Source organism: Prenolepis imparis, unplaced genomic scaffold (assembly GCF_030444845.1).
Source record: "Prenolepis imparis isolate NDT839.2.m4 unplaced genomic scaffold, iyPreImpa1.0 SCAF_124, whole genome shotgun sequence".
NCBI lineage: Eukaryota > Metazoa > Arthropoda > Insecta > Hymenoptera > Formicidae > Prenolepis > Prenolepis imparis.
Window position 1 is genome coordinate 1 of NW_028141282.1, and position 15,259 is coordinate 15,259.

At 27.6% G+C, this 15,259-nt stretch overlaps 2 protein-coding genes across 2 annotated transcripts; one reads left to right on the forward strand and one right to left on the reverse strand.

Moving 5' to 3' along the window:
* Positions 1-215: 215 nt before the first annotated feature.
* LOC145947707 (uncharacterized) lies at positions 216-4,806 on the forward strand. Its single transcript, XM_083057483.1, has 4 exons — positions 216-455; positions 3,495-3,770; positions 4,024-4,087; positions 4,277-4,806. Exons 1-4 carry the CDS (start codon positions 433-435, stop codon positions 4,448-4,450), a joined length of 537 nt encoding a protein of 178 aa, XP_082913609.1. The 5' UTR covers positions 216-432; the 3' UTR covers positions 4,451-4,806.
* A 40-nt stretch (positions 4,807-4,846) lies between these two features.
* On the reverse strand, positions 4,847-8,353 carry LOC145947708 (putative cytochrome P450 6a13). The gene is made up of 8 exons (XM_083057484.1): positions 8,294-8,353; positions 7,670-8,020; positions 7,175-7,341; positions 6,856-7,110; positions 6,591-6,762; positions 6,022-6,240; positions 5,311-5,562; positions 4,847-5,102 (listed from the first exon to the last, which is right to left on the reverse strand). Exons 2-8 carry the CDS (start codon positions 7,968-7,970, stop codon positions 4,930-4,932), a joined length of 1,539 nt encoding a protein of 512 aa, XP_082913610.1. The 5' UTR covers positions 7,971-8,020; positions 8,294-8,353; the 3' UTR covers positions 4,847-4,929.
* Between the last annotated feature and the right edge of the window lie 6,906 nt (positions 8,354-15,259).

The following is a 15,259-nucleotide window of genomic DNA, read 5'->3' on the forward strand; positions in this document are numbered from 1 at the left end:
AAAGTAAGATATGTTTTGCACATAATCTATAACAATATTACTAAAACTGATAATTATCAAAATTAATAAACTTAATAAAAAGAAAGGAAAAATGAAAATATTAATATTCTCAAATTTTGTGATTTTCGTAAATTAAATATTTCATAATTGAAGAAATTATATATTAAAAAAAAAAAATTAAGCTATTTCGAATTAAGTTATTGCATTTTTAAATTGTTTGATCATTATAAAATATTTTTATAGCCATATTTCTTCAACTTGACACATAAGCTATTTGAACATATCGGTTTCGATGAGCATTGTGATGACGATCCTGCGACTATAGAAATTAGGGCAGATTTTATTACGACTGCTTGTCTATACAACACACATCCAGATCCAGACATATTCGACAAATGTCGAGCGAAAGCTGTCGCTAAATTACTTGCATATATGGAAGATCCAATCGCAAACAAGTAAGTTCTATTATTATTAAGAAATGTGAATACGACAAATAAATAATCTATAATCTATAACATAAAAACAATTAGTAAATAAAAATTAGTAAATAAAAATGCTTTTTTTTTTATTACTTTTGCTTTATTAAAACAAGATAAGCATGCGTATGTTTGAAATGATATAAAGCATCAATTCTGTTGTCTTATATGTGTAACACGTTGCTGATAAAGAAAGTTAATGCTATATAATTATTAATATAGAAGTCATGTTGCGTGATAATTTGCAGAACAAATTGTTTGTTATAAAGATAAAATCAGTGATTAACAGTGAATAACCTTATTGACGCATCATATTTCCCTTGCTAAAAAAAGGCATGTTAAGTCGATTCTCAAGAGTCTCGAAATATTGTTGCTTCTTTTACGCGATGATGATTGGCTGTCTCGATTCGCGCTATTCGTAGCATCGTGAGGCTGTCATTGCGAGGGATAGCAGTTTGATAGTTTGTCCAAAATAAAATAAAATAAAATAATAATATGTTTTAAATATGTTATAATACTTATATGTAGAGATATAGGTATGTATGTAGAGATCAGTGAATGACAGCCTCTCGATGCTACGAATATAACGCATAACACGTATCGAGACAGTTAATCAGAATCGTGGAAAAGAGGCAACAATAGACTTGTTTTCTATTCCTGCACTGATGAATAAGTGGTGCAATAAGTTAGAATGAGACAAATATATTTTGTGTCTCACTCTAACTTATTGCACCAGTGTGCACAGTTCAGCCAGTGCAAAAATAGAAAACAAGGCTCATATTTGCGAGAATCGACTATATATAGATGTCTTTTTAAAAAAAAAAGTAGAACAACACAAGCGTGCGCTATGCGCGCGCCATTTATCAGTTTTATATTAAAAAAGAATGATATTATTAAAAAAATTATATGTTTTGACAGAATTAGCTGATAACTGTTAAAAAATATTAATCGAGTTTAAAGTTCCATAACATTTTATTTAAAACATATTAGTTGGCCTATTATTCACGTTATTAATTTTTGAAATTTATACGAGCGGATTATTGATATTTTTTAGTTTAAAACATATTATTATTTTAATTTTTAAAACATATTATTTAAATCTATATTTAGCAAATTAACGCTTTAATCAGACGATTTCTGTCAAAAAATACTTCTGAAGCGTTAACTTGCTAATTAAATTTCAATTCAAATTCAAATTAATAATATGTTATAAAAATTAAAATAATAATATGTTGTAAATAATATATGTGTTATAATACTTTATCCTTGATTAATATTTTTTGACAGAAATCATCTGATAACTGTCAAAAATATTAACCCAGTTTAAAGTAGCTAATTTCTATTAAAAAATATTAATAAATGTTTTCGTCAATAATCGTAATTAGTCTCGATGTTGTGATTATCTCGATTATCAAAAGATTCTTATAGAAAAATCTATTTTTTGTTCGCACTTTTTGTTATAGATTTAAATACTGAATTTTTATGCATTGCATAATTAATTAATATATATTTTTTTTATGCACCGATTGCAATGCATTCATAATAATATGTGAACTAATTATGCAATAAAATATATAAAAATTCATTATTTAAATCTTTAACAAAGAACAAAAAAATAGAATTTTCTACAAGAATTTTTCGATTAAAATATTTGCGCTTGTAATAGATCGCGCGTCTGTACACATCCATCACGCTGCACGTCTCACGCGAGACTGACTGCAAGACTCTAAGCAGCGGCAGCGGTATCGCCAAGCACAACCTATACGTCCGCCACGCTGCGCGTCTTGCGCGAGACTGAAGACTGAATCTCGATTCTCGAGACATTGCGATTGCGAGACTGGATCACTGATCGTCAGTCTCGCGCGAGACGCGCAGCGTGGCGGATGTGTAGGCTACGTTTGGCGATACCGCTGCTCAGAGTCTTGCGGTCAGTCTTGCATGAGACGTGCAGCGTGATGGATGTGTACAGACGCGCGATCTATTAAAAGCGCAAATATTTTGATCGAAAAACTCTTGTAGAAAATTCTATTTGTTTGTTCTTTGTTAGAGATTTAAATAATGAATTTTTATATATTTTATTGCATAATTAATTCACATATTTTTATGCATGTATTGCAATCAACGCATAACAAAATATATTAATTAATTATGCAACGCATAAAATTTAATATTTAAATATAAAACAGAAAGTGCAAACAAAAAATAGTATTATCTACAAGAATCTTTTGATAATCGAGATAATCACAACATCGAGACTAATTACGATTATTGACGAAAACATTTATTAATATTTGTTGATAGAAATTAGCTACTTTAAACTCGGTTAATATTTTCGACAGTTATCAGATGATTTCTGTCAAAAAATATTATTCAAGGAAAAAATATTATTCAAAGTATTATAAGATATTATTTACAACATATTACTATTTTAATTTTTATAACATGTTAAGACTTTGAAATTTAATTAGCAAATTAACGTTTTAGTAATATTTTTTGACAGATATCAGCTGATTAAAGCGTCAATTTGCTAATTAAATTTTTAAATAATATGTTTTAAAAATTAAAATAATAATCTGTTTTAAATAATATGTTATGGTACTTTAAACTTCATTAATATTTTTTGACAGTTATCAGCTGATCTGTCAAAAAATATTATTTTTTTAATAATATTGTTCTTTTTAATATAAAACCCAAGAATGGCGCATGCGTAGCGCGCGCTTGTGTTGTTCTAGTATGTTAAAAAGAGTGATACAAAAATCAGCTGATAACTGTAAAAAATATTAATCGAGTTTAAAGTTCCATAACATTTTATTTAAAACGTATTATTATTTTAATTTTGAAAACGTATTATTATTTAAATCTATAATTAGTAAATTGACGCGTTATTCTAGTTATTATAAAACAAATAATAATAATAAAACGACATTAAAGTCATATGTAACGTATGATTTTTTAAATGTATTTAATGAATTTAAATATTAGAGTCTTATAAATTTTTATTTTAATTTTGTATTATAGAATTTCATCTGATCAACAATTTATTTGCTTTGGCCTGATACAAGCAAATGAATCTATCTGGAATCAGTTTCTGCAGAAAGAAAATGAGACATCAAGGAATCATCGCATGTTTCTTGGTTGTTCAGAGAATTTAGACATCGTCGAAAAGCACTTAAATTATTTTGAGGGAAATTATCGTTATGGTTATCTTTTTACAAATATGCTTGAGAGTTTGTCAAATGTGCAAGATGCAGCTATTGATTTCTTTATTAAGAAATTCGACAAGATTGTCGCAGAGTAAGTAACTTTTTTAAAATGTAATTAATATTCTTTTAATGTATGTTTTGTCTTCCTCTTTCTGAAAGATATGTACGTGTTTGATGCATGATGTAATTGTGCTCATATAAAGCAAAATATTTATGTGTATAAATAACCTTTGCTTATATTAATTTATGTAGATATTTATCTGCTCAGAGATAGATATAATAAAAAAAATTATATTTAATAACCATTTTTAAAGCAATTTTAAATAATATATATTTTATAATAGCCGAGCTGATAAATTTATCCTTCCCCTCATTATTATGAATATTCGGGAAGATCAAATTGAAAAGGTAAAATAATATTTTTATATTCTATTAGTAAAATTTTATATTAAAGATAAAATAATACTATTATTATATTATTACATTATTATTACATTATTATTTTATTATTTATCATATAATATTATATTATTTTAAATATTTACACAGTCTGTTTTTCTACGTGTATATTGAATTTTGAAATAACTTGTGTTACAGATAAAAGCTTTTGCTGAACAACATGGACTTGATATAAGTATGTACTTAGCCGATAGGAAAGAAAACTTATCCAAAATTAATAATAACTTATCCAAAATTCGTAATGCTCTCGAAAACAACCAATTCTCTGTTGCGATGCACATTACACTAAATAATGATACATCAAGAAAATAAAATCAACTTAATAAATAAAATCAATTTAATAAATAAATGTGCAAATATCAAAATATTATAAACAATAATAAAGTTATTGTATACCATTAATTATAAATCTGATATAGTCTGTTTTTATAAATAATAGATTTATTTTATTATTTATCTATACATACATATATGTATATGTTTTGATTTTCTGTTTTTTAGTTTTTAGATCTTTATATTACTTGCGATATTATACTTGATTAATATAAATAATTGACATTTTATGTTGCAAATTATAAAATGGTGTATCTTAATTTTGCAGCACACTGTTGCATATATATATTTTACAAAAGCTTGATATATTTTACAAAAATTTAATAAAACATCACACACACACACATATATTTATTTATTTATTAACCGAATTAATTAATATTCCCGTATACACATAAATTGCTCCAATTTATCCAATATAAATTATATCTTATTATTGTCATAAATTAAAATTGCTTCTATTCTTGTAAACGACGATGGATCTTCAACCATATTCCAGATTTACTTGCCAACGTAAGACAAGTCGGTGCAAATTGTAATGGAGTAGCAGTCTTTTCACTTAGTTCCACTTTATAATTCGCCATAAGAGTAACAAGACCTACTTTTGTTTGGAGATAGGCAAATTTCATTCCTGGTTACAATGGAAATAAAATATTACGAAAAGTATACACTATTAATAATTTTATATAATATAAAGCAAGTATATATATATGTATAATATGTAACATTTTTCTCTAGTAGTATTAATGTTTTGAAAAATATAAGAGATTTTTTATTATAGCAAGATAACATATGTTTATATCAACGTTGTTCAACAATTAAATATTTAAATAAATTACCAATACAGATGCGTGGTCCATTGCCGAAAGGTAGATATGTGTGATTATCATGAAGCATCTTATTCTCACCAATAAATCGATCCGGATCGAATACATTTGGATTTTTATAATAAAGCGGGTCGTGATGGATTGCATAAATAGGCACGAGAACTTTTGTACCTTTTTCTAAAACAACATCCGAATCGGGAATTCTGTATGATTCTTCGCAGATTCTTTGCGTCGCACCAACAGGTGGATACTTTCTAAGTGTTTCTAAAAGTGTGACATCTCTTTAAAATTGTCAATATCTCTTAATTAATATAAACATGATTATATAATAATTTATAACCGTGAAATATCAAATTATATGTCTCATTCTATTTCTTTTTGTTTGCATTTTATGCATTTTGCATTTTATGTAATACATGAAGATCGTAATAGTAATAAAAACTACTTGATAATTCTAAATAGAAACAAATAAAAAAATATTGTTAAACAACTTATATTTTATCTTCCGAATTTAATTTTAATAACAATTTGTAAATTAAAATTATCTTAATGATCAAGTGCTGATAATTGAGTGTGTGTGTGTGATCATTGATTTTACTAGCTATTACTGAAACTGTTCAATTCTGTCGCTGGAAATGTTTTGCGATTTGTGCGATAAATTTTGCAAACATATTTACATTTTACTATTCAATCATCGAAATTTCCATACGAATAAAAACTTACCGCGAACTATGCAATCGAGATACTTCATTTCGGATATAGCATCGTAAGAGAAACAGCCGTGCTTCTTGTAGGCGGTTCGTATTTCGTCGTATAATTTTTCTTGAATCTTAGGATTAGCAGCCAACTCATACATACTAAAGCTCATAGTCGTTGATGAGGTATCGAAGCCAGCCAGAAAGAATATAAAAGCCTGGGCTGTGATAAGCCTGTCATCGATGACTGAAACATGTCAAAACAATCGATTTTTTATGTATTTGCATATTAATAATTTGAAGAAATATATAAATGGATTATGCTTTATATACATGTATCATTTAAAAAATTTAATTAATTTATATTTAGATTTATACAAAAATTTAGTTTTTTTTTCTCTAATTATATTATGTTATTCTCGGAAAACGCGCCGCTTATAATATTATTAATATTGCAAATAAATATTGAATTATATATAAATATATAAATATTATATATAAGAGTATATTATATATAATTTAATTATATAAATAATTATATAATTAAACATATATAAAGCTGTGCTTAGAATAAAATCTAAAATATTTTTCTAATACCTATATCATTAGATTTGAATGCCATGTTTTGCGATTGTCCTGGTGCATCTTCTATCTTTCTTTCCTTATATCTTAAATCTATCAAAGTTTGCATAATATCATTTCGTGTTATATTATGCATTTCTCTGTGTGTAATTACTTCTTTCACTATCTTCGTGAAGTAGATGGTAACCTATATAAGATGCAATATAATCAATATAAATTATAAATTAAACAAATATTTTTCTCTCTCTTGCTGTTTACTTATAATAAATTGATACGTTACATCCAGAGGTATAAACCGAACCGATAACCATTTGAATATTCTGGGCATGTAATCGCGTATATATCTCTTCATCGCTATTTCTAACGACGGATCTACGACCTTTTTACACATTTTCCGAAATTCGGAATCATCATTTTGTATCGTATTAGTTTTGAGCCCGAAGAAACAAGTTGCGATGATTTCACTGGTGAATTTGGCAGTAAGATTTTGAAATTCGACGGGCTCTTCATTGTCTGCGTATTGGTCTACAAATTGCTAAACCAGACAATTACTATTAGTTGAATGCAAGATCTATAACTTGACAAATATAGTGAGGTACCTTAAACTCTTTTGACACTTCTGTCATCAATTCAAATACATGTCGAGTTTTGCTGGTTGTGAAGGCTGATGTGAGCTTCGTGCGCAATTTTCGCCACCGTTGTCCACTGATATTAACTAAATTCGCGCTAAGCGGATCAGCATGTTCGTTTATCACTACGCCGCGACCTAAATAGGACTATGAATAAATAATTTGCAATTACCAAGTGTAATTATATTCACTCGAATACAATCACCATGCTACAAAAGTCGCATTAAAATTTTATTATTTATCACTTAAAGAAATTAAGACTATTTATTATTACTTTTCATTACAATTATAAGAACAGAAAAAAAGGGATAAAAATAGACATAGAGAATTAATTTCGGGAAATTAATTAGTGCAACGACAATAAATTTAATTATACATAGAACCAATTAGATGAAAATATTTTTACATTAGAAAAAGAGTTTAAAAGTTAAAATAGTTAAGAACAAGATTTTCGCAGTGACTTACTCTGAAAGCAGGCAAAGTCTTTCACAAGCACACATTTAATTAGTTTTGGATCTCTCAGCAAAAGAACCGGTGTTATAAGTTCATATATACCGACGAAAGGATATCCTTCGTACTGTCTGTATATCATCTGAAGACTTTCAGCGACTGTAATCTTGAACATCGATGCATTTCGGCTATTTCCGAAAAACGAAAATTTAAGACAAGGCACGTTTCTTCTTAACCAGTAGGTATGAAGTTTCGTCCAGTAGTAATAGTACAGTAGTAAAACGCATGATGAGACCAGCAGCAATAATAAAACCATTGTTTAGGATAACGAATTATAATATCATAAAATATTTAACATTAAATTTTCTGAAAATATATAAGTTATTAGAATAATTACATTAGAGTAACTACTTAAAGTTAAATAAAATTAAAGTTTTATTTTATATTTAAATTTAAACAAACACAATTGACACATACACACACACACATATATATACTATCATAGAACTATTATGTCGAATATCGAATAATTTATCTTATATACGTTTCATATTAGATTTGTAAATAAACAAATATTAAAAAGGCTTTCAAACTTATAATGAGAATAGTTGAATATTGATATATTTTGATTAAACTTACTTTTTCTATGAGTGTGACTAAGTTTTGAATTATAAATACATTGCCCGTCTTTTCGAGAAATATTTCGATATTCGAAAGATGCGCGAACAACTGCAAGCTATATTGAGAAATGCAATCTTATATACTCTTGCATAACAAATATATGCGTCTGGTTTTTTTGGATCAAGGTCTCATATAAAGTTACTTTCTTTTAATCAAATAAGGTGGAGATATCATTTTTTCTTCCTTTCTATATTTAACATTGATATCTGCAGCACTGTGTATGTGAATAAATATCATGTAATCAGTCATTGCAAAATATTTATATTAATTTAAGTAAATATATTCAAGAAACAATAATAAAATAATTTTAAATAAATTTTTAACTCTCTTTTGATACAATACATTGACTTTCATTGAAATTTTAATATTAATAATTTTGATACATTTTTGATTTATCTAAACATATCCATTACGAAAAAATTTGTTGTTGCAAACCCTATATGGCGCAGACATAAATTATGTATATTACATAAAAGAATTTGTAGGCTTGTATCTGTTTGGTATAAAAATAATCTTTTAACAATGTACTATCAAAATATACAAGAAATGAATTTTTGACTTCTCTAAATATAGTAATATACATAATATAAGTATGCGCCGCATAGGGTCCGCGGCAACAAAGTGTCGACTAATTAACGATTTAATGAGCTAATTTCTATAAAAAAAAAATTAATGGTGTTTAAATAAAAGTTTTATAATTTTTTTAAATATCAATATTTTTATTACAAAATCGACGAATGGCGCGCGCGTAGTTCGCGCTTTTATTGTTCTAGTAATATATTTGATACTATTGTACACAAGTAATACATATTTATAACATCAAGTTGATGAATTATTGATCAATTAACGTAAATAATTATCGCTATGTCCATTTCTAAAAAGTGCATGTTAAGTCGATTCTCGAAAGTCTCGAATTATTGTTGCCTCTTTTCCGCAATGCTGATTGGTTCTCTGTCGATTCGCGTTGTGTGTTATATTCGTAGCATCGAAAGACTGTCATCGCGAGGGTTAACAGTTAGCAGTTTGACCAAAATAAAATTAAATAAAATAATAATATGTTTTAAATAATATGTGATAATACTTTAAGCTTAATTAATATTTTTGACATTCGCGTTGTGTGTTATATTCGTAGCATCGAAAGGCTGTCATCGCGAGGGTTAACAGTTAGCAGTTTGACAGTTAGTCTAAAATAAAATTAAATAAAATAATAATATGTTTTAAATAATATGTAATAATACTTTAAGCTTGATTAATATTTTTGACATTCGCGTTGTGTGTTATATTCGTAGCATCGAAAGGCTGTCATCGCGAGGGTTAGCAATCAGCAGTTTGACAGTTAGTCCAAAAAGTAAAATAAAATAATGTTTTAAATAATAAGTTATTATACTTTAAACTTGGTTAATATTTTGGCGGAAAAAAGGCAAAAATACTTGCGAGAATCGACTTAATGTCTTTTTTAGAAAAAGATTAGAATAACAAAAGCGCGCGTTACGCCATTCCTCGATTTTAAATAAAAAATTAATATTTTTATATAAAGTTTGTTTAAACTTGGTTAATATTTTTTGATAGAAATCAGATGATTAAAGCATTACATTGCTAATTAAATTTTAACATAAAAATATGTTATAAAATTTAATATAATAATGTTATAAATAATATGTTATAATGCCTTATCTGTGCGATTAATATTTATTGACAGAAATCAACTGATAGCTGTTATAAATATTAATCGAATTTAAGGAATTATAATACATTATTTATAACATATTATTATTTTAAATGTTATAACACATTCTTATTTTAAGAATTAATTAGCAATTTTACGTTTTAATCAGCTGATTTCTGTAACAAAAATATTAATCGAGGATAAAATATTACAACATATTATTCACAACATATATTGCTATATATCTTAATTATTATAACATATTATTATTTTAAAATTTAATTAGCTCACTATATTAATATTTTTTAATTTATTCATTTAATTATAAAGTAATATATTTATTAAGTTAAAAATAGAAGTGAGACATAAATCCAAATTAACAATTAAGGTTCCGTAGCAATTTTTAAGGACAAATATTTCCTAAATAAGACTCATAAATATATTTCGTCCGACACTTTTCGATAATCTTAATATAATTCGAATTGCGAATGCGCAGTAGAAATGAGTATCGACATCTATTACCGCGATATATGTATATAGAGACGCATAATATTAAAAATTAAAATTTTAAGCCGCTGACCCCATACGGCGCGGATTTATTTTACGCATATTAAACCAAAAAGTTTGTAGGCTGATATGGTGATGGTACCATCATAAGGTGCAGGCAATGTACTGTTGAAATATATGAAAGATTAATTTTTGGTTCGCTTTAAAATATTGAAAATTAAAACTTTTTACCCGCGAACCCCATACGGCGCGGATTCATTTTACGTATATTAGACCAAAAAGATTAATATTAGATTAATATTAGATTAATATTTTTTGACAGAAATCAGCTGATAGCTGCTATAAATATTAATCGAGTTTAAGGAATTATATATTACATTATTTAAAACATATTATTTTAAATGTTATAACATATTCTTATTTTAAAAATTAATTAGCAAATTAACGTTTCAATCAGCTGATTTCTGTAACAAAAATATTAATCGAGGATAAGATATTACAACATATTATTTACAATATATTGCTATTTTAATTTTTATAACATATTACTATTTTAAAATTTAATTACCTTACTATAATAATAGTTTCTAATATATTTATTTAATTAAGAAGTAGTATATTTATTAAGTTAAGAATAGAAGTGAGACATGAATACAAATTTACAATTAAGGTTTCGTAGATATAATTTTTAATACAAAAATTATTTTCTTAATTAGAGTCACAAATATATTTCGTCCGACACTTTTCGATAATCTTGATATAATTCGAATTCCGAATGCGCAGTAGAAATGAGTTTCGACATATATTATCGCGATATATGCATGCAGTCACGCATAATTCGTAATAATATGCAGACAATGTACTGTTAAAATGTATATAAGATTAATTTTTTGCACGTCTTGAAATATCGAAAATTGAAATTTTTAAGCCGCAAATCCCATACGGCGCAGATTTATATAACGTATATTAGACCAAAAAGGTAGTACGCCGGTATGCTTATGGTACAAAGATAATCTGCAAACAATACACTATTGAAATATATATACGATGAATTTTTGGCTCGCCTTAAAATATTAGATATCGATACTTTTTTACAGTTGACCTTATGCGACGCAATCTTATTCTATGTATATAAAGTTAAAACATATGTACGCTGTTGTCTGCTTGGTACCAAAAGATTCTGTAATCAATGTACTATTAAAATTTATAATCGATGAATTTTTGGCTCGTCTTAAAATATTGGAAATCGATACTTTTTACCGCTGATCCTATGCGACGCAACCTTATTTTATGTATATCAAATTAAAAAATTTGTACGCTGGTGTCTGTTTGGTACCAAATGCTTCTATAATCATTGTACTATTAAAATGTATAATCGATGAATTTTTGGCTCGTCTTAAAATATTAGAAATTGATACTTTTTTGACGCGGACCCTGTGCGACGCATCCTTATTTTATGTTTATCAAATTAAAAAATTTGTACGCTGGTGTCTGCATGGTACGAAAAGATTCTGTAATCAATGTACTATTATAATGTATAATCGATGAATTTTTGGCTCGCCTTAAAATATTAGAAAACGATACTTTTTTACCGCTGACCCTATGCGACGCATACTTAATTTAAGTTTAACGTATTTAAAAATTTGTACGCTGGTGTCTGCATGGTACCAAAAGATTCTGTAATCAGTGAACTGTTAAAATGTATAATCGATGAATTTTTGGCTCGTCTTAAAGTATTAGAAATCGATACTTTTTTACCGCTGACCCTATATGACGCATCCTTAATTTATGTATAGCAAAAGAAAAAATTTGTACGTTGTTGTCTGCTTGGTACCAAAAGATTCTGTAATCAATGTACTATTAAAATGTATAATCGATGAATTTTTGGCTCGTCTTAAAATATTAGAAATTGATACTTTTTTGACGCGGACCCTGTGCGACGCAACGTTATTTTATGTATATCAAGTTAAAAAATTTGTACGCTGGTGTCTGTTTGGTACCAAATGATTCTATAATCAATGTACTATTAAAATGTATAATCGATGAATTTTTGGCTCGTCTTAAAATATTAGAAATTAATACTTTTTTGACGCGGACCCTGTGCGACGCATCCTTATTTTATGTTTATCATATTAAAAAATTTGTACGCTGGTGTCTGTTTGGTACCAAATGATTCTGTAATCATTGTACTATTAAAATGTATAATCGATGAATTTTTGGCTCGTCTTAAAATAATAGAAATCGATACTTATTTACCGCTGACCCAATGCGACGCATAGCTATTTTATGTATATCATTAAAAAATTTGTTCGCTGGTGTCTGCATGGTACCAAAAGATTCTGTAATCAATGTACTATTAAAATGTATAATCGATGAATTTTTGGCTCGTCTTAAAATATTCGAAATTATTACTTTTTTGACGCGGACCCTGTGCGACGCATCCGTATTTTATGTTTATTGTATTAAAAAATTTGTACGCTGGTGTCTGCATGGTACCAAAAGATTCTGTAATCAATGTTCTATTAAATTGTATAATCGATGAATTTTTGGCTCGTCTTAAAATATTAGAAATCGATATTTTTTACCGCTGACCCTATGAGACGCAACCTTATTTTAAGTATATCAAGTTAAAAAATTTGTACGCTGGTGTCTGTTTGGTACCAAGTGATTCTGTAATCAATGTAGAATTAAAATGTATAATCGATGAATTTTTGGCTTGTCTAAAAATATTAGAAATTGATACTATTTTGACGCGGATCCTGTGCGACGCATACTTATTTTATGTTTATCATATTAAAAAATTTGTACGCTGGTGTCTGCATGGTACCAAAAGATTCTATAATCAATGTACTATTAAAATGTATAATCGATGAATTTTTGGCTCGTCTTAAAATATTGGAAATCGATACTTTTTTACCGCTGACCCTATGCGACGCAACATTATTTTATGTATATAAAGTTAAAAAATTTGTACGCTGGTGTCTGTTTGGTACCAAATGATTCTATAATCAATGTACTATTAAAATGTATAATCGATGAATTTTTGGCTCGTCTTAAAATATTGGAAATCGATACTTTTTACCACTGATCCTATGCGACGCATCCTTAATTTAAGTTTAACGTATTAAAAAATTTGTACGCTGGTGTCTGCATGGTACCAAAAGATTCTGTAATCAATGTACTATTAAAATGTATAATCGATGAATTTTTGGCTCGTCTTAAAATATTGGAAATCGATACTTTTTTACCGCTGACCCTATGCGACGCATATTTAATTTAAGTTTAACGTATTAAAAAATTTATGCGCTGGTGTCTGCTAGGTACCAAAAGATTCTGTAATCAATGTACTATTAAAATGTATAATCGATGAATTTTTGGCTCGCCTTAAAATATTAGAAATCGATACTTTTTTACCGCTGACCCTATGCGACTCAACATTATTATATGTATATGAAGTTAAAAAATATGTACGCTGGTGTCTGTTTGGTACCAAATAATTCTATAATCAATGTACTATTAAAATGTATAATCGATGAATTTTTGGCTCGTCTTAAAATATTAGAAATTAATACTATTTTGACGCGGACCATGTGCGACGCATCCTTATTTTGATTATCGTATTAAAAAATTTGTACGCTGGTGTCTGCATGGTACCAAAAGATTCTGTAATCAGTGTACTGTTAAAATGTATAATCGATGAATTTTTGGCTCGTCTTAAAATATTGGAAATCGATACTATTTACCGCTGATCCTATGCGATGCAACCTTATTTTATGTATATCAAATTAAAAAAATTGTACGCTGGTGTCTGTTTGGTACCAAATAATTCTGTAATCATTGTACTATTAAAATGTATAATCGATGAATTTTTGGCTCGTCTTAAAATAATAGAAATCGATACTTTTTTACCGCTGACCCTATGCGACGCATAGCTATTTTATGTATATCATATTAAAAAATTTGTACGCTGGTGTCTGCATGGTACCAAAAGATTCTGTAATCAATGTACTATTAAAATGTATAATCGATGAATTTTTGGCTCGTCTTAAAATATTCGAAATTATTACTTTTTTGACGCGGACCCTGTGCGACGCATCCTTATTTTATGTTTATTGTATTAAAAAAATTGTACGCTGGTGTCTGCATGGTACCAAAAGATTCTGTAATCAATGTTCTATTAAATGTATAATCGATGAATTTTTGGCTCGTCTTAAAATATTAGAAATCGATATTTTTTACCGCTGACCCTATGAGACGCAACCTTATTTTATGTATATCAAGTTAAAAAATTTGTACGCTGGTGTCTGTTTGGTACCAAATGATTCTGTAATCATTGTACTATTAAAATGTATAATCGATGAATTTTTGGCTCGTCTTAAAATAATAGAAATCGATACCTTTTTACCGCTGACCCTATGCGACGCATAGCTATTTTATGTATATCATATTAAAAAATTTGTACGCTGGTGTCTGCATGGTACCAAAAGATTCTGTAATCAATGTACTATTAAAATGTATAATCGATGAATTTTTGGCTCGCCTCAAAATATTAGAAATCGATACTTTTTTACCGCTGACCCTATGCGACTCAACATTATTTTATGTATATAAAGTTAAAAAATTTGTACGCTGGTATCTGTTTGGTACCAAATGATTCTATAATCAATGTACTATTAAAATGTAAAATCGATGAATTTTTAGCTCGTCTTAAAATATTGGAAATCGATACTTTTTACAGCCGTTCCTATGCG

Coding starts and splice junctions, on each gene's coding strand:
- LOC145947708 (XM_083057484.1), bottom strand. CDS start 7,970: ATGGTTTTATTATTGCTGCTGGTCTCATCATGCGTTTTACTACTGTAC. Junction 7,111..7,174: donor AAGTGTCAAAAGAGTTTAAG/GTACCTCACTAT, acceptor TGTCTGGTTTAG/CAATTTGTAGACCAATACGC. Junction 6,241..6,590: donor ATTCAAATCTAATGATATAG/GTATTAGAAAAA, acceptor GACATGTTTCAG/TCATCGATGACAGGCTTATC.
- LOC145947707 (XM_083057483.1), top strand. CDS start 433: ATGGAAGATCCAATCGCAAACAA. Junction 456..3,494: donor GAAGATCCAATCGCAAACAA/GTAAGTTCTATT, acceptor TTTGTATTATAG/AATTTCATCTGATCAACAAT. Junction 4,088..4,276: donor GGGAAGATCAAATTGAAAAG/GTAAAATAATAT, acceptor CTTGTGTTACAG/ATAAAAGCTTTTGCTGAACA.